General features: G+C 35.9%; 1 protein-coding gene across 1 annotated transcript in view; it reads right to left on the reverse strand.

Annotated features, from left to right (window-relative positions):
- The window catches only part of WDR44 (WD repeat domain 44), a 74,428-nt gene that overhangs the window by 23,546 nt on the left and 24,107 nt on the right, over nucleotides 1–26,775 (reverse strand). Inside the window, exons 3-12 of the mRNA XM_057718215.1 lie at nucleotides 21,936–22,010; nucleotides 17,252–17,888; nucleotides 16,616–16,746; nucleotides 14,783–14,878; nucleotides 13,359–13,495; nucleotides 12,248–12,331; nucleotides 6,272–6,378; nucleotides 5,373–5,524; nucleotides 3,031–3,169; nucleotides 1,684–1,748 (exon numbers count right to left, since the gene is read on the reverse strand). Of these exons, the coding sequence (XP_057574198.1) occupies nucleotides 1,684–1,748; nucleotides 3,031–3,169; nucleotides 5,373–5,524; nucleotides 6,272–6,378; nucleotides 12,248–12,331; nucleotides 13,359–13,495; nucleotides 14,783–14,878; nucleotides 16,616–16,746; nucleotides 17,252–17,888; nucleotides 21,936–22,010 (1,623 nt within the window). The remainder of the gene's footprint in view (nucleotides 1–1,683; nucleotides 1,749–3,030; nucleotides 3,170–5,372; nucleotides 5,525–6,271; nucleotides 6,379–12,247; nucleotides 12,332–13,358; nucleotides 13,496–14,782; nucleotides 14,879–16,615; nucleotides 16,747–17,251; nucleotides 17,889–21,935; nucleotides 22,011–26,775) is intronic.

Raw genomic sequence — 26,775 nt, forward strand, 5'->3', positions numbered from 1 at the left:
ATCCTAGGCTAATCACTTACTACCCCAGGTAGTCAGTCATCAAGTCCTTCTATATTTCTCAAACTCAGCTCCTCTTTATAGTTTCTAGACTCACTGCTATCATAATCTACCATAATCAAAGTATCCATTTCTCTCTGGGGTTGAGAGCCTCTTAAGTGGTCTCCCTGTCTCTAGCCTGGAGCCCCCACCCCATCTATCAGAATGCTCTTTTCAAAACAAAAATGTGAACGTTTTAATTCAGCTTCTGACCCAGACTCCTCAAAGCCCATCCTCCCCCGGGACCTTGAGGATAAAGTTCATTATGTCTTGGTTTAACACAAAAGTCATCTAAAATCTTAATCCTGCCTACCTTTCCTCCAACTCTCACACAGGGACCCTTCGCTCCAGCCAGGTAGTACCTTTAACATGCCATGCTGTTTCAGCCTCCATGCCTTTGTACTTGCTATTTGCTCTGATATGCCCCTTTCTTCCTTCTCTCACATAGCTGACTCCTCATGCAAAGCCTCCAGGGAGCTTTTCCTGACACCCTGATTCATATGGCTAACTTGTATACTTGTGTAGTATCTTCTATAGAGTATCCCCATTCAATACTATACTTGCAGATATATCTATTTCACTACTCAGCAAGGTCCCTCAGCCAGAAAATAAGTCTCATTTGATTTTGCAGAATCTAGCAGTGTCTGGCACATGTAACAGGTGCTCAAAAAACATTTGTTGAGGGAGTTTAGTTTCAGGCCTATTAATTGATGTGCTTAAAGAACGTGTAGGTGGAGAGAGCCTATACATATCCTTATGTGAAAAGGGCAGCACACATAATAGGATTTCATTGTTGTTTAAAAAACATAAAGCTATTGAAAGGAAACAAGAATTATGGAGCGAAAGCCAGTTCAGGATTGGAAGTAGCGAGTGAATATGTCAACTGAGAATGGCCAGAAGACAAAACCCAGAGAAACAGCAACATTTAAGAGGGGTGGAAGAGGAAGAGACAGCAGGGATACAGGAAGAGAACAAGGGAAAACAGAACCATGGAAAGCTGAGAGGAGTATGTTTAGAGCAGGGAAAAATTAGTGTCAAATACTATAGAGCCAATGAAATCCCAGGAAAATACTCTTGAGTAGGTGGACATTTTAGGTTCTCTTTGTTTATATTACCCTTGCCTCTCTCAATACACAAGAAGCACAGGGGACAGCTTAGAATAATATTTTGCATTCTGCTTTTCAGGTTTAAAACTGATTAAATTATATTTAACCTTTCAGCTCTGAGATCAAATGAAAATCATTAAGATATTTTAAATTACCTGACACTGGGATAAAGCATTTATTAAACCAAGAAGATGGAAAAATTTAAATATTTCAATATCTTTTTTCTTTCCTTAATTATCTCTTGTTCAGGTATCCATTACTACTATTATTTTTTAAATATCTAACATGGATTTGAGGGGAAGGAATTTTTTTTATTTAAGTTTACATTAGTATGGTAGCTTGAGTAATATTACTTACTGTCTGACAACCTTTAAACATCACAATTTTTCATTTACCAATTCTAACAGAAGAAACTCTCATTTCTAATGCATCTCAATTTTAAGTGCTTTCATGCACTTGTAATGTCTGATAAACAATAAGGTACTTTATGGTAAAAAAAAATCATAGTATAACGATAGTAACCATAAAATAATGAACATACCCCTGTATCTGTATCAGATTTTGATGAATTTAGACTTTCCTGAGAAGGTGATGGGGACACACGTCCTAAAACAACATAATAATTGTAAAAAGGCATGTATATATACACAAGTGTACACCCCCCCAAAACATCAATCAGAAATAATAATACAGTAACACCTAATTAAAAGTCATAGAATGTATCATTCTGGAAAAATACATTTTTCTAAACAAGCGAAGCATTAACTTTTAGGCACCAAAATATTTGTTTTTATCATTTTTATGTAAAATTATTATAAAATGGCTTAACTATTTCCCCAGTTTAATAAAATATTGTTTAATCCTCATTATTCATTATGAAGACATTCTTGTCAATCATAACAATTAGCAAGATGAACAATAAAGGGGCAGAAAGGGTCTGGGCTGGGGTAAGTCTCAACGGCCCCTCAAAAATAGTCTTTCAGCTCCAGGCAGGGCAATAAAAGAAATGTATAATAAGCACAGTTTAACTTTTTGTTAGCTCATTATCATCTTGAATTATGTATTATAACATATTGCAAACAACCCCACGGGGCTACTAAAGTATACGGGCCTCGCTGGCCAGTTGAGTGGCTCTCCCTAGATTCTATATTCCTGAAACAGCTGCTTCAACTACACTCTATACTCCTGCCCATGGCCACCTCTATTCTCCTTTCTCCCAGCCCTTAACTTCTTGTGTTCAGCCTTGGATGGCTGGGTGGTGAGGGCTTTGTAGAGAAAATGTACTGCAGTTAAATAATGACAATAATTACAAGAAAGAATCCCATAAACTTAAAGCTCCTATTTACATCAATTCTACACACTTTGTTGATAACATGATACAGAAATATTTTACATAGCTGTAATCGTTGTATACACACATCATGTTCTGGGGTTTCTCTTTTCCATTTAACCTAGTTTCATATACCCTTTGATGTACTGACAAATCACATTTACTTTCCATGGTTATGTTTCCTTAATCATGCTTTACTTATTGGATGTATATATTGTTCTCATTCTTTTTCTAGATTAATCAGATATTTCATTTTAACCTAGGAGAGAACTGAAAGTTACCAGGGGAAACCAAATAACTTTGTTCTCAATAGTTGATGAATTTAACTCTGCAGTATACCTGAGAAGAGATAAAGTCAAAAACTTTGTGGCAGCTTTTTTTCACTGGTTTTAGATGCTTTTTACTGTTGAATTCTGTCTTACTTTTAGGTTTGTGGCTTTTATGGAAAGTAGTGGTTGCTGCAAATGATTGCTAGATAAGCGAGTATTATTATACCTAAAATGTAAAAATGCCGGATGTCTCCAGATTTTTTAAAGCCCACCAATAAATGAAACATACCTTCAGTATTGTATTTCATTCGCATATTGTTGAAATAGTCGAAAGCATTTTTTAAAGCCCATATTCTCACTACATTGTCTTGTCCAGCTGAGGCAAGTAATCTGCCACAGTGAGAAAATTTCATGGTCCAAACAGCTCCCTGTGAAAACAAAGGAAGGTTCAAAGTCACTACTTTAAAAGCCGAGACATTCTTTTTAAGCCAAAGAAAAAAATTATGCCAAATTATACATACAATAAGTACCCTACATATGAATGAGATCCGTTCCAAGAGCACATTTGTAAGTGCAATTTGTTCATAAGTCCAACAAAGTTAGCCTAGGTACCCAACTAACACAATCGGCTATATATTAATAGTACTGTACTTTAATAGGTTTATAATACTTTTCACACAAATAATACGTAAAAAACAAACACAAATAAACATTTTTAATCTTACAATACAGTACCTCAAAAAGTACAGTAGTACCAGCTACATCACTGCTGCTTTTATACTTGCTTCTGGACATCCTGGGCTTGAAACAAAGATATTGTACTACTGTACTCTATATAGTACTGTACAGTAAAGTACAAAAAAGCACAACCATTTGTAGAGGATGCATGCAGGTGACAACGTACACCAGACTAACTTACGTGACTGGACATGCGAACACACATTTGCATCTCTAAAAGTTCCGAACTTGAAGGTTCGTATGTAGGGGACATATGTACTGTACACTAAGATAATGTTCACATTACCAGCACCACTTAAGGACAACAGTGGTGCTATAATACCACAAAAAGGGACTTTTAGAAGAGAGGGAAAAGATAGTTGCAGTTTGCCATAATCTAACTATCAACTTCAAGACCCAAAACCTTGTCCACATATTAATGGAAATGGGAGATCTGAGGTGGCCAGAAACCTTCACTGCAAAAGCACAGATCCTAGTTTGGGGTCTCAGTCTCCTAGCTGAACATGAGGGCGAGTGGGATAGGACGGGGCACAGCCCTCAGAATAGCAATAACATCTCCTGACCAGGGCTGAGGGAAGAATAAGACCCACCTTAGCAGTGACCCTCACAGCACTAAGTGTTTAGAAGTGCTGGAATGGGGTGGTCTCATTCTGTTTTCCTCCCCAGAAAAAAGGTTTTACAGCACATAGCTAAAATTCCCAGATAGATAGTACTGAAAACAGTGGGGAAGTATGTATGCGGGGGGGGGGGGGGGGGCAGTAAAGAAGAATGTGAACACTTAAATTGGAAAGGCCAAATCCTATTACAACAAATATTGTTTTAACCACTATTATAACACACATCTATGCAGATCAAAAAGATCATCCAAGTTAGAGGAAACAGTTTATTTACTGGAATAACATTCATTTCCACAAAATTCAAGTATGTTAAAGAAATTTGTCATCTGGAGACTACTGCAATGAGATTTTAGTTAAAACTGGAAATAATGAAAGAGAATCAATATAGTAGAAGGAAATTCATCAGATTCCTTAAAGAAGTTACTATAATCAACTCAAACTTTTAAAAAATTTATTTTATTGAAGTATAGTTGATTTATGGTGTTGTGTTAATTTCTGCTGTATAGCACAGTGATTTAGTTACACATATGAAAATGTTCTTTTTCATATTCTTTCCCATTATAGTTTATCACAGGATATTGAATATAGTTCCTTGTGCTATACAACTCAAACGTTGCATGTGTAGATATATAAGCACCAAAGTAAATTCAAATCTGGCTGTTGCCTGATACGTGTAAGCCAACTTTTAGATTTAAAGTCTAAATAGATAAGTAGATTCCCTGATCGAAGACCCACAGCATCACTTACCCAGTTCTGAGTTTATTACTGCCTTCCCTGTGTTCCTAGCATTTTCAGGGGGGTAACTGTAATGTAATTTGTGAAGTTTATATCTACTTTGGTACATTTTAACTCTGATGGAGAACTTGTACCTCTACCTCTCTCCTTGTTCTAACAGTCACGTTACAAAATATATTGAGTTTCTGAAATATTTGTATACATTATTTAAAGTACCAGGGAACATTTTAAATATTGTTCAAAGTGACAGATCATCCGTAACTGCTTTAAAGTTTGGTACTTTTCTTTGGTAAAAGAAAGTTTACATAGCTTTCTAAATGATACAGGCCTAGAGTTTACTTATTCAGTAAGTCCCTTCTTGAACAGCAATTCAGAGACAGACTTTGCATTACCTATTCATTAAATCATACTAATCTCAATTCACTCTTTGTGGCTCACGCTAGCAAAATTACATACATAAGAAGACATCCGCTTTATAGAAACCAAAGTATTTCTCTCAATGAAAATAGAATCAATCCTGAAAAATAAAAAGGTTGCTTACCATATGTTCACCACTAAGATCCTGTACCACTTTGATTTGATCAAAATCATAAGGTCCTTTGAAGCCATGTGCTGCTTTGAATTTAACTGGTCTTGTGTATGGCATTCCTTCATCATCACTTGATGAAGGATCATCTTGATCAGTATGAAACACTGAGTAGAAAAACAACAGAAATCACCACTAGCTAATGTACATATTGCTACTATCATATTTTGGTATCTACTGCTTACCAAGAAAATTCATTTATTGGAAAAGCAAAATCTATTACTAAATAGCATATTGGTTAGCAGCATGGATTCTGGTACCAGATTGCCTGGGTCCAAATCCAGCTCTGTCATTTATCATCTGTGTGACTATGGGCAAGGTATTCGACCTTTCTGTGCCTCAGTTTTCTCATCTATAAAATGACGATGATAATGGTACTTACAGAGTTTTTAAGAGGATTAAATGAGTTAATACAGGTGAAAGTGCTTAGAACTGTGTGGCACAGAATAAATACTATATAAGTACTTCTTAAATAAAACAAATGAGTGCAATTACAATAAAAGCATACGAAGTTAAGGTGTGGAAATTTAGAAAATTTACCTAATTTTGAGAATATTTATAAACACTAAATAGCCTTATAAAACTAATTTACAACTGATTATTGAACACTCAACTCTCCCAGGTTGCCACAGTCACAAAGTATGTACAAATTCATGTTTAAGATGAATAAGTTCATTTTTCTTCCCACTCATAAAATTGATAGTGAGATTAACATGATTTATTGAAATGCTAAGATATTGGCTATAAAGGTTTACTACTTTCAATAAAATAAAATGCTTCTTATAAACTTCAGGCTAAATTTAAATGATTACAAATCGATTAAATATTCAGTTGAAATGTTCTATTTCACTTACCTTCGTCTCTAACACTTTTAACTTTATTTACAGCACGTTCACCATATTCCTCAGCAAGGTGCTTTGCTCTCTTTACTGATTTTCCTAGGAACTTCTTTAGTTGAGTCCTTACCAAAAATACCAAAAAAGAAAAAAAAAAACCCAAATTACTTCTTATTAACTAACTGTAAAAGTTCAACAATTAACAGATAATCTCATGAGCTGTGACTGGTAAAGTGTATCATTTTGAAATAACTCCTTTTTTATATAAATAGTAGGTCTTTGAGTTCCCAAATCCCTTGTTCTATGGAATAAATATACTCAAATCAATATGGCTGCAAAGGAAATACAGGCAGGTCACCCCAATGCACAATATCGTATCCTCCAGAGCACTAGTTTTCAGTGGTAGATAATAATCACTTGGTTGGGAATGGAGTGAGTGTTTTTTTAAAATTAATTAATTAATTTATTTATTGGCTGCGTTGGGTCTTTGTTGCTGTGCACAGTCTTTCTCCAGCTGCGGCGAGTGGGGGCTACTCTACATTGCAGTGTGCAGGCTCGTCATTGCGGTGGCTTCTCTTGTTGCAGAGCACAGGCTCTAGGTGCGCGGGCTTCAGTAGTTGTGGCACACGGGCTCAATACTTGTGGTTTGCGGGATCTAGCGCACAGGCTCAGTAGTTGTGGGCCACAGGCTTAGTTGCTCCGCGGCATGTGGGATCTTCCCTGAGCAAGGATCAAACTCGTGTCCCCTGCATTGGCAGGAGGATTCTTAACCACTGCACCACCTAGGAAGTCCTGAGAGGGGAGTGTTTTAAAGTGCAGATACCTGAGCCCTATCCCCAGAGCATCTGATTTAGAGGGTCTGGGGTGAGGCCATGATTCTGCAATGAGAATTGCTTTGAGAAGACTGCTCTAGGGAGTCATCCTTAAAAACATATTTTACGAATACAAAGAAACTGTAAAGAGGTATTTATTTATAAAATAAAATGCTTTGGTAACCTAAGATGCCCCTTGTCCCTTGTCTTTCCATTTGGGTATTTGTATGCAATATGGTTAGGCTGAGCTTTCCCAAACACAATATAATGCAAATATGCATCTCAAGCTTCCATATTAATAGGGCTTATTTATTGCTTTTTCAATTACCTAAGTCTCAAATTTCATATATTAAAATAAAAAAAACCAAACAAAGCGCTGTACATGATATTTAAAACCAAAACAAAATTTACAAACCAGGGGTAAATTTTTACCAATTCATGGGTGGTTCATGATATTTACAATAGTATTTGAAAAAGTTGCCAAGCATATATACAAAGATGTTCACTGCAGCATTGTTTAGAATAGATAAAAAGTAGAGATAAACCGAATTTTCATCAACAGAGGAATGGGTAAATAAGTTATGGTATATCCTTACAATGCAAGGCAATAAAATAAATGAGACTAACCTCAGTTTTTTAAATATACCAACCTCTTAGTCACCTCAAGGCCTTTGGATGGCTGGTTATTTCTCCCTGGAACACTCATCCCTTGGCTAATTTCTACTCATCTTTTAGGTCTTGGAGCAAACAGCTCTGTTTCAAAAAGCCCTTCTTGGACTTCCAAGGTGGCGCAGTGGTTAAGAATCCATCTTCCAATGCAGGGGGCATGGGTTTAATCTCTGGTCTGGGAAGATTCCACATGCCATGGAGCAACTAAGCATGTGCATCACAACTACTGAGCCTGCGCTCTAGAGCCCTCGAGCCACAACTGCTGAGCCCGTGTGCCACAACTGCTGAAGCCCATGTGCCTAGAACCTGTACTCCACAACAAGAGAAGCCACTGCAATGAGAAGCCTGCGCATTGCAATGAAGAGTAGCCCCTGCTTGCCACAACTAGAGAAAGCCCACTGGCAGCAACGAAGACCCAATGCAGCCAATCAATTTATAAAAAAAGAAAAAAAAAAAAGAAAGACTACAATATGTTACAACTGGTACTGATATGAAGAGATGTCCATTACACACTAGGTATTTTTTTTAAAAAAGTCAACAATCTATAGACACAGTATAACTTCACTTTTGTGAGAAAAAAAATTCTATAGAGACTATACCTAAAGATTATTTCTGGGGGTGAGAGTATGACAGAATTTCATTTTCTTTTTTACCCACTTCTGTACTACATTTTGATAATCATGAAATGCAGCTGGCTTGTAGGCCCAACCAGGGACTGAACCTGGGCCCCTGGTAGCTTAAGCGTGGAGTCCTAACCACAGGATCACCAGGGAATTCCCAGATAAACCTTTTTTTTGAGGTATAGCTGATTTACAATATTATATTAGTTTTAGACGTATAATGTAGTGATTCAAACTTTTTATAGATTATACTCCACCTATGGTCAATTAGTCTATGACAAAGGACGCAAGAATATACAATGGAGAAAAGACAGCCTTGTCAGTAACTGGTGCTGGGAAAACTAGACAGCTACATGTAAAAGAATGAAATTAGAACATTCTCTAACACCATACACAAAAATAAACTCAAAATGGATTAAAGACCTAAATATAAGACTGGATACTATAAAACTCTTAGAGGAAAACAAAGGCAGAGAACTCTGACATAAACTGCAGCAAGATCTTTTTGAACCCACTTCCTGGAGTACTGAAAATAAAAACAAAAATAAACAAAATGGGACCTAATTAAACTTAAAAGCTTTTGCACAGCAAAGAAACCATAAACAAAACGAAAGACAACCCACAGAATGGGAGAAAATATTTGCAAATGAAGCGAGCCATAAGGGATTAATCTCCAAAATATACAAAACAGCTTATGCAGCTCAATATCAAAAAAACCAAACAACCCAATCAAAAAATGGGCAGAAGATCTAAACAGACATTTTTCCAAAGAAGACATACCGATGGCCAAAAAGCACACGAAAAGATGCTCAACATCACTAATTATTAGAGAAAGGCAAATCAAAACTACAATGAGGGATCACCTCACACCAGTCAGAATGGCCATCATTAGAAAGTCTACAAACAATAAATGCTAGAGAGAGTGTGGAGAAAAGGGAACCCTGCTACAGGTTGGTAGGAATGTAAACTGGTACAACTGCTATGGAGAACAGTATGGAGATTCCTTAAAAAACTAAAAAAATAATTACTATATGATCCAGCAATCCCATAATATATTCTTCTGGGCATATATCTGGAGAAAACCACACTTTGAAAAGATAGCTGCACCCCAATGTTCACTGCGGCACTATTTACGATATCCAGGACATGGAAGCAACCTAAATGTCCATCAACAGGGGAATGGATAAAGAAGATGTGGTACATATATACAATGGAATATTACTCAGCCATAAAAAGGAATGAAATGGAGCTATATGTAATGAGGTGGATAGACCTAGAGTCTATCATACAGAGTGAAGTAAGCCAGAAAGAGAAAAACAAATACTGTATGCTAACTCATATATATGGAATCTTAAAAAAAAAAAAAAAAAAAGGTACTATGAACCCAGTGACAGGGCAAGAATAAGGATGCAGATGCAGAGAATGGACTGGAGGACACGGGGTTGAGGGGGTGGGGGGTGAAGGGCAAGCTGGGACGAAGTGAGAGAGTAGCATAGACATATACACTACCAACTGTAAAATAGATAGCTAGTGGGAAGTTGCTGTATAACACAGGGAGATCAACTCGATGATGGGTGATCCTTAGAGGGCCAGGACAGGGAGGGTGGGAGGGAGTCGCGGGAGGGAGGGGATATGGGGATATATATATAAATACAGCCGATTCACTTTGGTGTACCTCAAAAGCTGGTACAAAAGTGTAAAGCAATTATATTCCAATAAAGAGCTTAAAAAAAATAGTAGCTATATTCCCCATGCTGTACAATATATCCTTGTAGCTTATTTATTTTATACATAGTAGTTTGTACCTCTTAATGCCTTATCTTGCCTCTCCCCTTTCCCTCTCCCCACTGGTAACCCCTAATTTGTTCTCTATATCTGTGATACAGAGATTAAATACAGATATAGAGATTAAAAACAGATAAACCATTTTAAAAATCACAATAAGGCCTCTGCTATCTATAACTCTGAAGTTATATTTTCTGGTTAACTATAGGTTTAGTACTACTTTAAGCAAGAAAACAGATATTTTAATCATTCTGGATGAAAACATTTCTAAAATACACACTTTTGGGCCTTCTTCAATGGCACTTAATGCTCAATAAGTTTCTTTCTTTAATAAATAGGGCCAGTTACCATCTTTACTATTCTTTAATACATTCAAGGCTTTTCAAAGGTATTGCAAGTGGGCCATAATATTGGTTACCCTCTCAGCCTTCAAGGCAACAGGGAAGGGCCCAGAGAAGCCAGAACCCTGGGCTAGTCTCTTTTGGCCATCAGCTGCCTCATCAGTTTTTACCCCAGGGTTCAGTGCAAATAATAGCATGTTCTGTTTATCATGACATGAGAAGTTGAAAGCACTGTCATGCGGAATGGTTGTGCAATGCGTAAGTCCTTATTTATCATCTCCAGATTCCTCTCTTGCAATCAGAGTATTATCTGACATTCTTATGTGCTGACTTACATGCTGTCATAGTTTGCTACTTCTATTCTGCTCTGAGATCAGATACCAGATGACCAGATTTTTAAAAATTATGTAAGAAGTAAGTACAAAGGCTTTGAATAAACCCAAGGAGCTTTTCTTTTAAAAAAGATGTGGCATATACATACAATGGAATATTAGTCAGCCATAAAAAGCAACGAAATTGGGTTATTTGTAGAGACGTGGATGGACCTAGAGACTGTCATACAGAGTGAAGTAAGTCAGAAAGAGGAAAACAAATGTTGTATATTAACACATTTATGTGGAATCTAAAAAAATGGTACAGGTGAACCTGCTTGCAAGGTAGAAATAGGAAACAGATGTAGAGAACAAATGTATGGACACCAACGGGGGAAAGAGGGGGTGGGATGAATTGGGAAATTGGGATTGACATATATACACTAATATGTATAAAACAGATAACTAATGAGAACCCACTGTATAGCACAGGGAACTCCACTTCACTGTACAGTAGAAAATAACATAAAATTATAAAACAACTATACTCCCCCCCCCCCAAAAAAATGAGCTTTAGTGCATGGAGTAAGTGACATCTTTCCTGGATGTCTATATGTCTCCTGAATAATTCTAATTCTCTGGTTCCTCTGTCATTGCTAGACAACCAAGGTCCAGATAGCTGAGGTGTTATCATATACCTCCACTGTGGGTATACCTTCTCTAAAAAATATCAATGCTTTCTTTGCTATACTTTCCACACTAGGAAAAGATCAGACTTATGTGGAGAACTCACTTTAGGCCTTAGACTGAATTATTGCCAATTAAGTGACTCATGTATAATCAAGCAAAACCTACAGTTCCACCACTGTGCTAGATTTTTATAAGGGAAAAAGGAGAATGGTGTGATCAAAATCCTTTTGCAACATATGGTCTAGTTGTTTAACATGTATTTATCTTATTTTTTAAAATCAGAAAACAGGTTAAGATAACATAAAATATAAACGGCAAATGTAAGTTATATAGACTATAGGTGTCATTGAAATTGAGAACAGGAAAAATTTTACTATGAATTGGAGTAGTTAGGAAGAATCTCATTTGGTTGGGTTTTAGAAAGACAAATAGGATTTGGAGAGATGATGAGAAATGGAAAAAGCAATCTCAAGGACAATCATGTTCTTCTACCAGCACTTCTGGTACTTACCATCAGAAAAATAATACAAGCATGATGCAAAATGTATTGATCATTTACTATATGTTAGATGCTATAAAAATGACCAAGACAGCCTCAAAGAAACCATAATCCATTGCCCAAGGGCAGGGAGTGGTGGTGGTGGATGGACATATAAACTGGACAGGGCATGGATTTAAAATAGTACGGCAGCTCTTATACACACATACATATATATATTTTTAAATAAAAGCCTGAAATGAAGAAAAGGGATGTATTGTAACTCACGTTTTCTGTTTTAACCTTCCACCATCAGTATCTGTTTGTTGAGATTGTAACTTCTCTTCATCGTCTGACTGTGCTGCGTCATTACTACAAGAAGAAGTCATGTTGAAAGAAGCCATCTCCCCTACACGTCTCAAAAATCTCTATGTATACTTAGTATACAATTAGCTAATCAGTGAAAGAAAAAAATGTTAACATGCTTTATATAAGTTTAATTTAAATGATAACCCTGAGAATTTGAAGACTTGAAAGATCATAGAATAGAATCTTTAAGCAATGTACAAAATGCAAACGAATGCAATTTAGGAACTTATGAAAAATCTAACACAAACATGGCTTTTTGCTGGGCAAAACATGCTGCACAGAAATGACAAATTAACTTGTAAATATCTCCCTCCTTACTTATCAGGCACATCATGTGAAAGCTTTGCTTTAACAGAAATTATGTCTTAGTTCTATATACATCTCACAGTGAAGTCAATCACCTCACTCTAAAGTTACTTTCCGACCCTAAAAAGATAATACAATTATTTATAAAATTTCTGATCCTTAAAGCAAGGTTTAAGAAGACCAGGTAGTTTATCCCACATGGCTTTTTAGCCTCATATGTTTTAATATTGTCTCTAGTATAAAATAAATCATTTTAAAAGAAGACAAACCAAATACTATGAGATTTAAGATATATATTCTTCCCCAAGTAACTGTACAATCTTAAGAGAGAACAAAGTTGAATAAAGAAAATGTGACCCTCTTTCAAACACACACACACACACACACACACGAATATTATTCAGCCATAAAAAGGAAGGAAATCTGGCCATTTGTGACAACATGGATGGACCTTGGGAGCATTAAACTAAATGAAATAAATCAGACAAAGACAAATACTTTATGATATCACTTATATGCGAAATCTTAAAAAAAGGAACTCATTTTAAAAAAGAGAGACAGAACAAAGTTTAAGAATACATACATTAACTAATTCTATTTTAATTCTAACTTTCAAAAAAGAAGACTAAATGAAACCCAATTAGGGACTCAGTTTATAAACAGAGAACCCTTCACCACTCTGAATGAAATACTACAAATGATAAATAATAAGATTAGGCCATACCTTACATATTCCTTAGTCCTTCTCATGATGTGTAGAGTGAGAGGATTAATACCTGTTGGCAGTTTCTCTTCTGCAAGACTCAAAGGTATTTCTTCTCCAGTATCCAGATTCTTAATCATTACACTTGCTAAAATTTCCTGAAGTAAAAAATAACACCAAGAGTACCTATAATTTAATAATCTTTTTGAATCTACAAAATTCTCCAAAATTTAAGCTAAGAAGTTTCTAGATACATTCAGTACTGTATACAATAATTTTTTAAACATTTTTAGTGAGATACAATCCCCACATCACAAAATGCACTCATTTAAAGTGTATAATTCAATGGTTTTGAGTACATTCACAGGGTTGTGCAATGTACTCACCACTATCTAAGTTTAGAATATTTCTACCTCCCCCAAAAGAAACCCTATACCCATTAGCTGTCATGCCATACTTCCCTCTCCTCCCAGTCCCTGGCAACCACTAATCTACTTTTTTTCTCTATGGATTTGCCTATTCTGGACATTTCATATAAATTAAGTCATATAGTATGCAGTCTTCTGTGATTGGCTTCTTTTACTTAGCATCATGTTTTCAAGGTTCATTCATATTGTAGCATGTATCAGAATCTCATTCCTTTTAATTGCCAAAAAATAGTCCACGTGGGTGGATATACTATATTTTATTTATCCATTCAGCAGTGCCGGACATTTGCATTGTTTCCATACTTTAGCTAGTATGAACACCTATGTACACATTTTTTGTGTGGACATATGTTTTCATTTCTCTTCGGTATGTACATAGAAGTGGTATTGCTGGGTCATGGTAAGTCGATGTTTAATAGTTTGAGGAACTACCAAACTGTTTTCCAAAGTATAGTAATTTTTTTAAATGTATTGTTTAAAAGAAACAAAAACTAAGATTTTACTTGAAAACTTCATTCTGAATAAACTGGCCAATAGATGTATAATAAATTTTAAGGTAAGAATTAAGCATTGAGTCTGTATACACTGTACATTTTCTAATATGTATAAAAACATATATCTATAATATCGAGCTCTTTTTAAGCCCACTTTCTATAAAACACAGGCTTTGCTTTCAACACATTTATTCACACCATATAACTGTGTGAAAGGGCAAGTTTAAATCAGAGTTCAAACTCCAGCGTATTAAAAAAACAAACACTAAGATAATCTTCGATTTCCATTTTTTCTTCTACGTTATAATTTTTTGCCTAATGGCAATAAACTTAAAATCATGGTAAAACATATATAATACAAAATTTACCATTTTAACCATTTTTAATTGTATAGTTCAGTGGCATCAAGTACATTTACACTGTCGTGCAGCCATCATCACCATTCATTTCTAAAACTTTTTCATCTTCTCATTTTATGTTTATATTTCATGTTTTTAAGAACAAACAAAAAATCTAATTATACCTCATCAGTAAGCTCTCTCCCAGAGTTGGATCTAGGTCTCTGAGGGCCCATCACTTCACCTGCTATTGTCTGCCCATCAGGTGCTTTTCCATTTTCCTGAAATTATAATTTTATAAACAGAAAGGAGACTGAGTCAATTTCTATAAATATTCAATTATTCATTACCACATACAGTTCTAAAGAATTCCATAACACAGATAATGGAGTCTACTGAAAATTTAAATGGAACACTCCATTTCAGTCTTTTATTATTCCCAGCATGCTGAAAAACATTAGGTACCAAGTGTTGCTGCTCATGAAATAATGTCTGAGTAGTCTTGAAAGCAAATAAATGTTCTATTTGAACCTGGCCCAAAAGCAGTTCTCTGCTAGTAAAATGCCAGCACTAATATTGCCATTAATCAGGGCTATACACACAAGGATATCTTGAGGGCAGGGGCTGGCATACTTTTTCTGTAGAGCCACAGAGTAAATATTTTAAGCTTTTTGCTTCACATATAGTGTCTGTTTCATATTCTTTTATATAAAGACCATTTTTAGCTTGGGAACCCTACAAAATCAGGCCACTGTTGACCTCTGCTCTAAGGCTATGAAAAGACTATAGTATCTTTTTTTTTTCTTTTTCTTTTTAAGCTCTTTATTGGAATATAATTGCTTTACACTTTTGTACCAGCTTTTGAGGTACACCAAAGTGAATCAGCTGTATTTATACATACATCCCCATATCCCCTCCCTCCCGCGGCTCCCTCCCACCCTCCCTGTAGGACTATAGTATCTTTTTCTGTGTGTGTGTGCTTTGAATTTTATTCCAAGTTCCACTGGACATAGAATCCTTGATTTTTTAAATGTTTTTTAAAAAATTTTATTTTACATTCAAGTAGAGTTGATTAACTATGTTGTGTTAGTTTCAGGTGTACAGCAAAGTGATTCAGTTATACATACACCTGTATGTATTCTTTTTCAAGTTCTTTTCCCATTTAGGTTATTACAGAATATTGAGCAGAGTTCCCTGTGCTATACAGTAGGTCCTTGTTGGCTATCTATTTTAAATATAGCAGTGTGTATATAAATATGTCAATCCCAAACTCCCAATCTATCCATCTCCCCCAGTAATCGTAAGTTCGTTCTCTAAGTCTGTGAGTCGGTTTCTGTTTTGTAAATAAGTTCATTTGTATCATTTTTTTAGATTCCGCATGTAAGCAATATCATGTGATATCTGTCTTTCTCTGTCTGACTTACTTCACTTAGTACGATAATATCTCCCAGTCTGCTAACCTGCCCCAACCACAGCTACCACCTATGTAAGCCTCGAATCCCAGAATTTGACGGTGGCAGAAATTCATGTTATCAAGTCCTTTCTATTGCCTCATCTGTGGATACACAGCCTAGTGTATCAAGTTTTTTTTCATGATTAGGAAAAGGAAATTATAAAAAATAAAAGTCCCCAATTTTGACCACTATAGGTCAGGTAAATGAAAATTGCAGTAGGCATCTATTAATAAATATTATATATAGCAGCATCTGTCACTTTTTGAATACCTACTACATGCCAGGTACTTGGCAGACTTCAGTTCATTTCAACCTTGCAAGAAACCTTCAAGGAAGGTTTTCCCATCATTTTATCCATCAACCATTTCAGACTCAGATGTTGAATAGCTTGCTAGAATCAGCCAGTTACTTAGTAGCAGAGCTAGACAAGGGATGTAAGGGAGCCAAGTTTTGGGGCCAAGGAAACATTTGGCCTAGAGAAGAAAGAAGGTTCAACAATAAACAAACCAGCCAGTTGCAGAAAGTTGAGAAAGCCTGTATCAAATATAATACCAATTCACCAACCTGGGCAGTAACTATTTTATCTCCACTGGTAGCACTTGCCAAATCAAGAGAAGGCTGAGAATCTTTGACTGTACTCTCTGAAGCCATGTTCGTAGTTAGGAGAGTATCAGATGTAATATTCTCTTTGGGAACTGCAATAATAATAATAATAATAATAATAATAATAATAATAATTAATATTTATAAAAGACCTTACACATAGCTTGAGAAGTGCTTTAACCTTTATTTGGCTGATTCTTAGAACAATCCTATGAGAAAAGTGGTTTTATTACTCTTGTTTTACATATGGGGAAACAAGGGTTCAAATAAGTTATTTAAATTCCTCAAGGTTATACAACTTATACATGAAGAGAGCTAGGACTTGAATTCAAATCTTAAGTCTCCAAATCCTATGTTTTTTTCACTGCGCCACATTGGCTCTCCAATGGTAACAGATTTGAAAGTCTGCTGAAATGTTTAATTACAGAAATGTAACAACACCAATGTAAACATTTTGACTTTCTATTACTAAAATAAGTTTTATAACTTGGTCATCAATGTGATCATATACAGCATAAACTGAAAAAAAATCAGAACGTTTAAGTTTCCACTCCAAAAACTCCCCACAAGAGTAGTTATGTCTCAATTAATACTTGCCATCTAGATCAGGTGTCTTAAGAGCCTCAAACTCCAATTCGCTTTTCTTTTTTCTTGGTGGTGGAGCAGGTCGAGATGGAGGTGGGGGTCTAGGAGGTGGGAAATTAGTTGGAGGGGGTGGGCGTGCTGGAACAGGCTTCTTTGTACTAGCTACTATATCAGGTTCTGGAGTAAGTTGTCTTGGCGGTTTGGCAGGAGCAACTTCTTCCACAACAGCAAAATCTTTAGTAGATAAGGAGTGTGAGGATGCAGGTTCTAGAACATCACTTTCTTTGACTTCCACTGCTTCCTTGTTCAACACTTCTGTCTCAGTTTCAGGCACATTAAGCTGTTCAGTTGAACTTATTTCAGTCAACTTAGTGGTTTCATCTACTGGCTTCTCACATGTGTCATCAGAAGGAACACATTTTTTTGATTCTAATTCAGTTTCTTCAGATACATCCTGACTCTCTGCCTTTTGGGAACCTTCCTGCAGTTCTTGATCTATGGCTAACAGTCCAGGTATATTGCTAAGATCTGTTCCAGCCATGACAGGACTGGCAGTAGCCTGATCAGACTGTCCTTTTCCTTTGGAATCCAAAGAGTCATCTTCAAGCTGTAGTACTTTCTGACTCTCCTCAATAATACTTTCAATAATCTGATGAAAGGTTAAAAAGCAGTTGAAAAAAAGTGTAGCTATTTACAAGAACAAAATTACAGCTAATCATTTATATAGTACTTACTATGTGCCAGGCAATGTTCTTAACACTTTACGTATTTTAATCTTTACAACAACCTTGTAAGATAGCACTCTACCATCATTACACAAATGAGGGAACTAAGGCACAGAGGGACCAAGTGATTTGTCCAAGGTCACAAAACTAGTAAGTGATGAAGCTGGCATAAACGTAGGGAGTTTGGTTCCAGAAACTGTACTCTTAACCATTCTAATAGGGAATCTGTGTTAGTACATGTAATCACAAAAGTTCAATCAACCCTGTAAAAGAAAGTCTAAACCTAAATTTACATTCAGATGCTTCACGTCATAGTTCATTTACATATTTAAGCCAAGATAGTTGCCTCCTGGTTTGAGCCTAGTTAACAAAACTATGAGAATCAAAATCACCTTGTACAAGAATTCAACTTTCAGCTCTGAACTCAAGCCTGACATGAAAAGCCAGCTGATACAGGGGAGATTAATGTTCTTAAACAAGGCTACATCTAATCCCCCCCGCTCTGCAGAGAGATGGCAGGACCATGAAAAGAGTTCAAATACCCAGCTCACCTTGCCTTTTTTCCCTTTTATTTCTTATCTACAGTTGAAAAATACAGGCAGGCTCTCTGTGTCTCCTACCAACATTTAGAAGAAAACATATTTTCTACCCAGTCCTTTCATTACTAACACAGTAACTCTCCCGGCCCACTCACTTATCTTTCCACCACAGAGCCATAGATGACTTCTGCTTTCTCAATTCTTTGGCTCCAGAAAGTTAACAGAATGCATCATGGAACTATCCTGATGTAGTTTACTACAAATTCATGCCAAGTTGAACTGGATATTATGCTGCTCAGTAATAGTCATCCCTGATTTCCCAGCATATTCTATATATTAATTTTTCTCAATCTTCAAATTTTTATCCTAGACCTACCTTACTTTTACCAGAGAAATATTAACTAGAGTCCACCTGATTTGTCAATTAGGTAGTTACTGAGCACTGAGTACTTCAGCAATAACAGAAGCCAGATTACAGTAGGCTTAATAATGAATAAGAGGTGAAGACATAGGGACAGCCAGCAGTCTATATGTTCTCAAAAGGCTTGGCTATACATGGAAGAGGGTGGAAGAAAGTGATCTAGCATTTTTATAAGCTGAGGGGAAGGAGCCAATGAAAAGGAAGATAAGTTCTGGAGAAGAAAGGCAAGAGGGTCTGCCGTGTATTAGACTCAGTACACACATTTTTAATTTAATTTTTACACAGGCCTTGTGAGGTAGCTAGATTTTCTCCCTTCTACAAAAGCAGGAATCTGAGGTAAAGGCATTAAGTATTTCGCCCAAGGTCCCACAGCTAGTAAACTACAAAATCAAAAGTGAAATCCAGGTTTTTCTCCAAAAAATCCAGTGTTCTTTGTATTTTATCATTCTATTTTGGACAGGGAAAAAAAGAATACTAAATTCTCAGGAATGACATGAAAAAGAGGTAAAAGATGAAAACAAGTTTGCAGGTGAGGGAAGTGAGAGATGATGGAAAGGACTGAATTCAGGCTTCTTAGCCTCTAACACTACATGCAATGGGAAGCAAGGTTATCTGCTGAAAGTGAGCAGATGCAAGTGGGCGCAGTGAGCATGAGGTGAATGTAAAGGTTTCAAATAATCACTATGCAGGGTGAAAAGGCCTATGTCATCAGAGGGCTTAAAACAAGGCTGAAAATCTTAAACCTTGCCTAATCCGTTACCTGAGGACAATCTCCTCTTCTGAACTCCTATCACTCTTACTGCTTATTATAATATGAACTAGAATATAAATAGAGTAGTGCATGAGCTAGCTCTACAGAAATATTTTCTCCACACCTGGAAAACAAGGCCCATGTTTTCTACCTCTTTATATGCCTCCATAGCACCTATTTACCGTACGCAGCCCTATTCCCCACCCCCCACCCCCGCCCCAGTGCCCCAGGTTTCAGGAGGTAGCAAACCGGGAAAGAACAAGAGAACAGTGAGAATACAGACTAACACAGAAATGATCATGCTAAAGCAACTGTTTGTTTCCTATCACCTCCCTGCTTCAAAAAACTCACTGCTTTCACAGCGACTGTAAAATAAAAACCAGATGTTTTAGTATGACTTAAAAGGCGTTCCCATAATCTGGCCCTAACTTTGGTCTCTAGACCCATCGTCAAACATTCTGCACATTCCTCATCTCCACGCCTTTGGTTATGCCTTTCCTCTTCCACATCTCTGCCTGCCCAAGTCTTATCCATTCATCAAGAACCAGTTCAGACGTGATTTCCTCCTTACCCATTCCTGTCCTCAAGCAGAAAGTAAAGTCTCCCTTTGTGTTCTTACAATAGTTTGCAAGTTTATTTGAACACTCATTACATTCAGTTTTGTGTTTATCCAATTTCCTCTACTAAAATGTAAGTTACTGAGAAAAGGGATTGTGTCCTGATCTAGGGTATAACTCTACAGCCTTTATCATTAATGTTGGATACTTAATTCACTTGAAAAGGCTAGAACTTAAAAAGTAATACCTAGAGTCTCAAGAATCACTCTATTGCCCCATAGTGTTTACTATTTTTTCAGCTTCTAAATTCTCCTTCAAAATCACTTTTTTTTTTTGCTATTAACTATACTTACCCATTTGTAATTTATCCCAAGAAAAAATTCTTAAAAACGGAAAGAAAAGCTCTAGTGGAAAAACAGAAACATTTCAAGTTTTCAGCAATAAAAATGGCTAGATACATTATAATCCATTACTTGATGGAAGCTAATAGACTAAATGAAAACTGAGTATTAAAATCATGTAGAAATATGATGAAAATCAAAAAATGTTAAGAGGAAAAGGCAGAATATAAAATTCTATCAGAAGCAAAACACCATCAACCAACAACAAAATTCTATCTATACTATAGTTAGGCAAAAAAAAAAAAAAAAAAAAAAAAGCAAATGAGTGAGAACCAGAAAGGGGGTACCACTCTTGTTATCTCATTCATGCTGATACACAGTATCATTTTTCCCAAAAAGGAAATTTTTCTTTTTAAAGGAAAAAGTACGATCAATATTAAAATATGTAGTCCATTAATTTCTAAATTCCGTAAGGGTAGAACAATGAATCTACATTGGTGGTGACTTTGCCCAGTACCACTCCCCCAGACATTTGGTGATGTCTGGAGACATTTTTTGGTTGTCAAGGTGGGGTAGGGGTTGGTGTGTGGGGTGGGGGCGGATCTATTGACATCTAGTGAGTCAAAGCCTGGAGTGCTGCTAAACTTTCTACAATGTACAAAATTGTCTCCCCTTCCCTCCAGGACAAAGAATTATTCAACCCAAAGTGTTGCTGTTGAGAAACTCTGGGGTAGAGGATGTGTTGTCTCATTGGTCTCTAGAAATCCACTGGCTAGAATAGTGCTTGGGGCACAGAAAACACTCAAAACTGGTTTAAATGAACGGACACACACCATTTTTCCTCCTTGGGTTTTATCCAGATACTGTGAACAAGGCTTTGTCAAAATTTTTATCTTATGCTCAGTCTTTTCTAGTAAACAAAACCCTGAAGCTTCATATCATCAATTCTTTAAAAGGTATCAAAGGTACTAGAAGAGTAATGACTTCTTGTACCCTCTAACTCCTCAAGGCATCAGAATTTGCCGCACTGAGCTTTTCAATACCATTACCTCTTGGTACTAACCTCAAGGGTAGCTACAGCTCACTCTAATAAAAATACAAGTATAAAAAATAAAAACACATCACAAAACATTTTTCAAAATACTGATTCAAGGATAAATTACCAATTAGTTCAATTACAAAATGCCTTCTAAAAAGCCTAATGTGCCTTCAATCACAAATTCAACAGATTCAAGGAACATTTACTGAACAACCACCACGTACAGGGCACTATACTAAAAGAATGTAAAAAATGTTCCACTTTAAATATATCATATCAATATGACATCTGCTAAACTAATTTTGACATTTTATCTTACCAACCTTTTTAGACACATCTTGTTTCAATTCTTGTACAGGGGACTCATTTCCAACTTTGTTTGCAGAGTTCTCTGTTTCCTATTTTAAAAAGAATAGAAACAGAGACAAAATGATGACATCTTTTCTTTAAAACTGTTTAAAATGGGTACAAATTAGGAATTATAGTATTAATAAATCAAAGGCCCATAAAGGCCTTAGATGTTTGTATACTGATAGATGCCCAGGGATTTTATGCCAATTGGGACAATTTAATTTGCATAAGAAGGTTACCAATCTGCAATTTTCTATTTTTCTATTGTAATAGGATATTTTCCTTTAAATGTTCCCAACTTTTTAACATTAAAACACTGTACAGGAAGATAAGAACTACTAAGTACCTTTGCAGCTTAAAAAGATTAAGGGTTTAAGCAAAGGGTTGAATCACAATTGTTATTTTCCCCAAAGTACTGCTCCATAAATATGAATAAACACAAAAGTATATGATGAGGAAGACCATATTCAGAGAATCGTTTTCTTAAAAACTCTATATGCTTTAGATAAAAGGAATCAAGATTTAACCGGTATTAAATGAAGTCCCCAAAACAGTAACAGGTGAAAAAAATTAAACCCACCAAAAATACATATATATCTACGTATACATTCATATACACATACGTACATATATATATATATTTGGGAGGTTAGAGAAGGTAGAATGGATGCTACATTTCTGCTGGAAAAAAAATTCGGGTAAAATAAGACAATCATATATTTGCAAATCGTACACAATATTTTTTTCCATCTTAAGTTTTCTTTACATTTATAGAAGTACAGCAATTTGAATGCTACTACTGATACTGAGAAAAAAACTTTTCATAACTCTTGGTGTACATCACAGAGCTTGTCAGAAAGTCACTATAACCATTTTTGACAGATAAGTGACCTAAGATATAAGATACATAAGGATGTATGGACATATTAAGGTAGCAATTATACAAGCATCAGGATAGGCTCCAATAATTTCTCTACTCCAGAGATGATTATAATGCTAAAGACTTAATGTGCTAGAGAAATTTCTGTAGGACTTCCAATATCTTCAAGCTGAAAAGTGGTTTCACTGAATTCCTCCCAGCATTTGGGAAATACTACCAATTCTTATATAGATTCTTCTAGAGAAAAGTTGTTTTATGGAATTTGTAATGTTAGATAATATCTAAACTCTACCACAGCCCATAAGTACCTAACATGATATGGCTCCTGCCTACATCTTTGACATCTATATTTCTCAACTCCCTCTCCCAACACAACTCCACGATTATACTTTGGTCAACTGGATGGTTCCTTACCATCCTTAGGGTCACAGCTCAAGCGTTATTACATCAGAAAAGCCTTCCCTGACCACTTTAAAACAGACATCTTGACAAGAAGAGAGAGAATTCTTGAAAGCTGATGATCATTAAGAACAGGTAATGCATATTAGAGAAACACCTTCAACTGTCCTACAAATTAACTATATTTACCCACTTACCCTCTAATAACTGTTCATTAGTAGGGAAATCAGAAGCACTGTACAACCTTAATTCCATGGATATCTTCCCTAAGTTAACCTAAGAGAAATACATACTAATAATTCCTGTACCTCAATTTAATTTGTTTTAATTAAATACTTACAAAGATCATAGACCAAAACTGCCAAGCAGTGATTAGGCTTCTGTATTATCTGGCTTTAACAAAACTCTCTTAGACTTTGAACTTCTGAAAGATATCAACTCCTATAAGGTAAACTGCTGTTAAGTCCTAGTTTTAGGGAGTGATATGGCACCTACCAGAGGATCTGATCTCTAGAGAGCTTAACTGGAAGGTTTCTTAGTAAAATCTGATTTAGTATATACAGTCATCTACGATTCTCTCCTTAGTGAGGTTTAAGGTCCAGGTCCTTCCCCTAGCACCTCGATCAGGCTTTGAGGACAAAACAACGGAAGACAATCATCTGCCTACAGACAAACGACACCAACTCAGCTGGACCTGAGACAGTCCTCAATTATTATTTTCTCCTGGAGATGTGCTGCCCCATTACTATAGCACAGTACCTACTAAATCCCAGCTTCCCACCATCAGGCCATTTCTCTAACTCCTAACTATCACAACCTCAGAAACATGCTTCCTCAAAAGGTATGGTAGAGCATTCAATTTCTAGCAATTCACATCACTGTTTCCCTCCATCTGTATTGGATATTAGAGAGCCATTTGTACCCTCCTCATAGTATGCAGTTATAAGATTTGAGCTTTTTAATTTTAATAAGCACATCCCACAAAAGATCTAGTTTCACAAATCATTTGTACAAAAGTTATCTACACTCAAAGAAATCTTCATTATTATCTACTAAAGAATGTTAAGCTAAAAATGTTAGTTGCTAAAAAATTCAGGTCACTACTGGTTTTTAGTAATGAGGAAGGGGAAGCTATTAACTGTGACTAAGGTGAAATTTTAAAAATGTTTGAGAGATGTGACCGCCACTCTTTTTTGCTGAGGAGAGGAAAAAAACAACAGGAAACAACTCAAAATAGTTTTCATATGCATCCATCCACTCCTATCAACACCATCCCTCTGTCAGTCTCATGTCTTGACATTCTAACCTCTTAATAACTCTCTCTGTACTTAGTCTCTTTCCCCCGAACTTTCTTCCACCCTTCTACCACTTATCTTTTGTTAATTCCCCAGCAAAAAATCTTGTAAGACATATAAAAATTGACTTTAAATACCTTGCTTCAAAATTTTAAAGCCCAGATTTCTTAACCTGACATTCAAGGCTCATGGAAATCGGGCCCCAATTTACTTTTCCAACATTCCACCAATGAAATGTTTACATTGGTCACACCAGTCTTTCAATGCTCCCAGCAAATTCTCTGCCTTTGCTTATTAATTAGTTCATACTATTACTTAACATACAGTGCTTTCCCAATTTTTCTTTATCCACCTATGCAAATCTCTCCCAATGTTCAAAGCCTAACACAAGTTCTACATCCTCCCGAAAATTTTTCTCTCCTATTCCAGGTAACAGTGCTCTCATGATTGCTCTATCTTCCCCTTTCTCCTCCAAACTCCTTGTAGTACTTAAGGTCTATTCTAGTCTACAAACATCAATACCTCATATATCACCCCTTCTTATATACATCTCTTCTGTGAGGTTGTAAAGTCATCAAAAATCAGGACTATATCAAACTTTTCTTTGGATTGCTTAAGATATCAATAGATATGCTGTTATAATAAGCTCTCAATAACCCATGTACATCCACATCATAGAATACTACTTAACAACAAAAAGGAATAAACCACTGATACACGCAACAACTTGGATGGATCTCAATCATTTGAGCCAATCTCAAAAGGTCACACACTGTAAGATTTCATTTATAGGACATTCTCAAGTGACAAAATTATAGAGATGGAAAACAGATTAGTGGCTGCCTGGGGTTAGGGATGATGTGGGGGAGGTGGTGGGTGTGACTTTATAAAGGAAGATCTGTGGTGATAAAACATCTTGATTGTGGTGGTGGTTATACAAATATACCCATGTAATAAACTGACAAAGAACTATACACTCACACTGTACCACTGTCAAATTCTTGGTTTTGATATTGTACTATAATTAAGACACAACCACTGGGGAAAGTGGGTGAAGGATAACAGGACTTCTCTGTACTATTTTTGCAGCTTTCTGTGACTCTATAATTATTTCAAAATAAAAAGTAAAAAAGAACAATATCCAACTTCATATTTATTTACTAAATATGTACATTTTCTATCTAATTTTATTCAAGTTAAGGACAATCTATAATTACTGAGATAAAATAAATTCCCCAAACCTATTTGTTATAAACCTAAAAATATCTTAAGATCTAAGTGGCTTTTAAAATCTACAAGCACAAACTGCAAATAGTCTCTGGATAGGAGGTCTGGAAGGTGGAAGGTGAGGAATGGGAGGGAAGCTACATTTTCAACCATCTTCTTTTTGCACTGAGGGAATTTTAACCATGTCCATGAGTTATTTTTTTAAATCATTTTATTAAATAGTTAAAAGGATTTTTATAAAATATAAGGAATAAAGAACTACGATATAACCTTTCTTAAGTACTCAGTTTAAGAAAAAGAACAGTATTACTATTAGCTTTCAAATCTCTTGTATATCATTCTCCATTTCCATTATAGTCTTTCCCCCTCGGAGATGACTGATATCCTAAATTTTGTGTTTATCATTACCTTGCTGTTCTTTATAGTTTTACTATGCTTGTATCTCTAAACAACATATTCTCTAGTTTTGCATGCTTTTGGACTTAATATAAATGGAATCTTACTGCATCTATTTTCCTGTGACCTTTCCCCTTCCACTCAACACTACGATGCTGAAATTCATCCATCTTATTGTGTAGAACTAATTCATTCATAGCCACTGCTGTAAAATATTCCATATGATTTATCACAATTTATCAAAGAGATCAGTATCCAATGTGTATAAATAGAAGGTAGGGATACTGAAACTGAAAAAAAAATACAGCATGTTTGAGATTATACATATATATGTACAGACATACACAAAAACACAACCATATACAAACACACACAATACAGAATATATTCTATTTGACGTAAATAGTTCTGTTTGGTGATATTCTTGTATTTAAAATGGTTCTCATTGCATAACATCTCAATATCAAACTTCTTTGCCTGACTATAAGGCTAGGATTGATTTTTTTTTTTTTTTTTTTTGTCACGCACGGGCTTAGTTGCTCCATGGCATGTGGGATCTTCCTGGAGCAGGGATCGAACCTATGTCCCCTGCATTGGCAGGCGGATTCTTAACCA

The sequence above is a fragment of the Hippopotamus amphibius genome, chromosome X (assembly GCF_030028045.1).
Source record: "Hippopotamus amphibius kiboko isolate mHipAmp2 chromosome X, mHipAmp2.hap2, whole genome shotgun sequence".
In the NCBI taxonomy this organism is placed as follows: Eukaryota; Metazoa; Chordata; class Mammalia; order Artiodactyla; family Hippopotamidae; genus Hippopotamus; species Hippopotamus amphibius.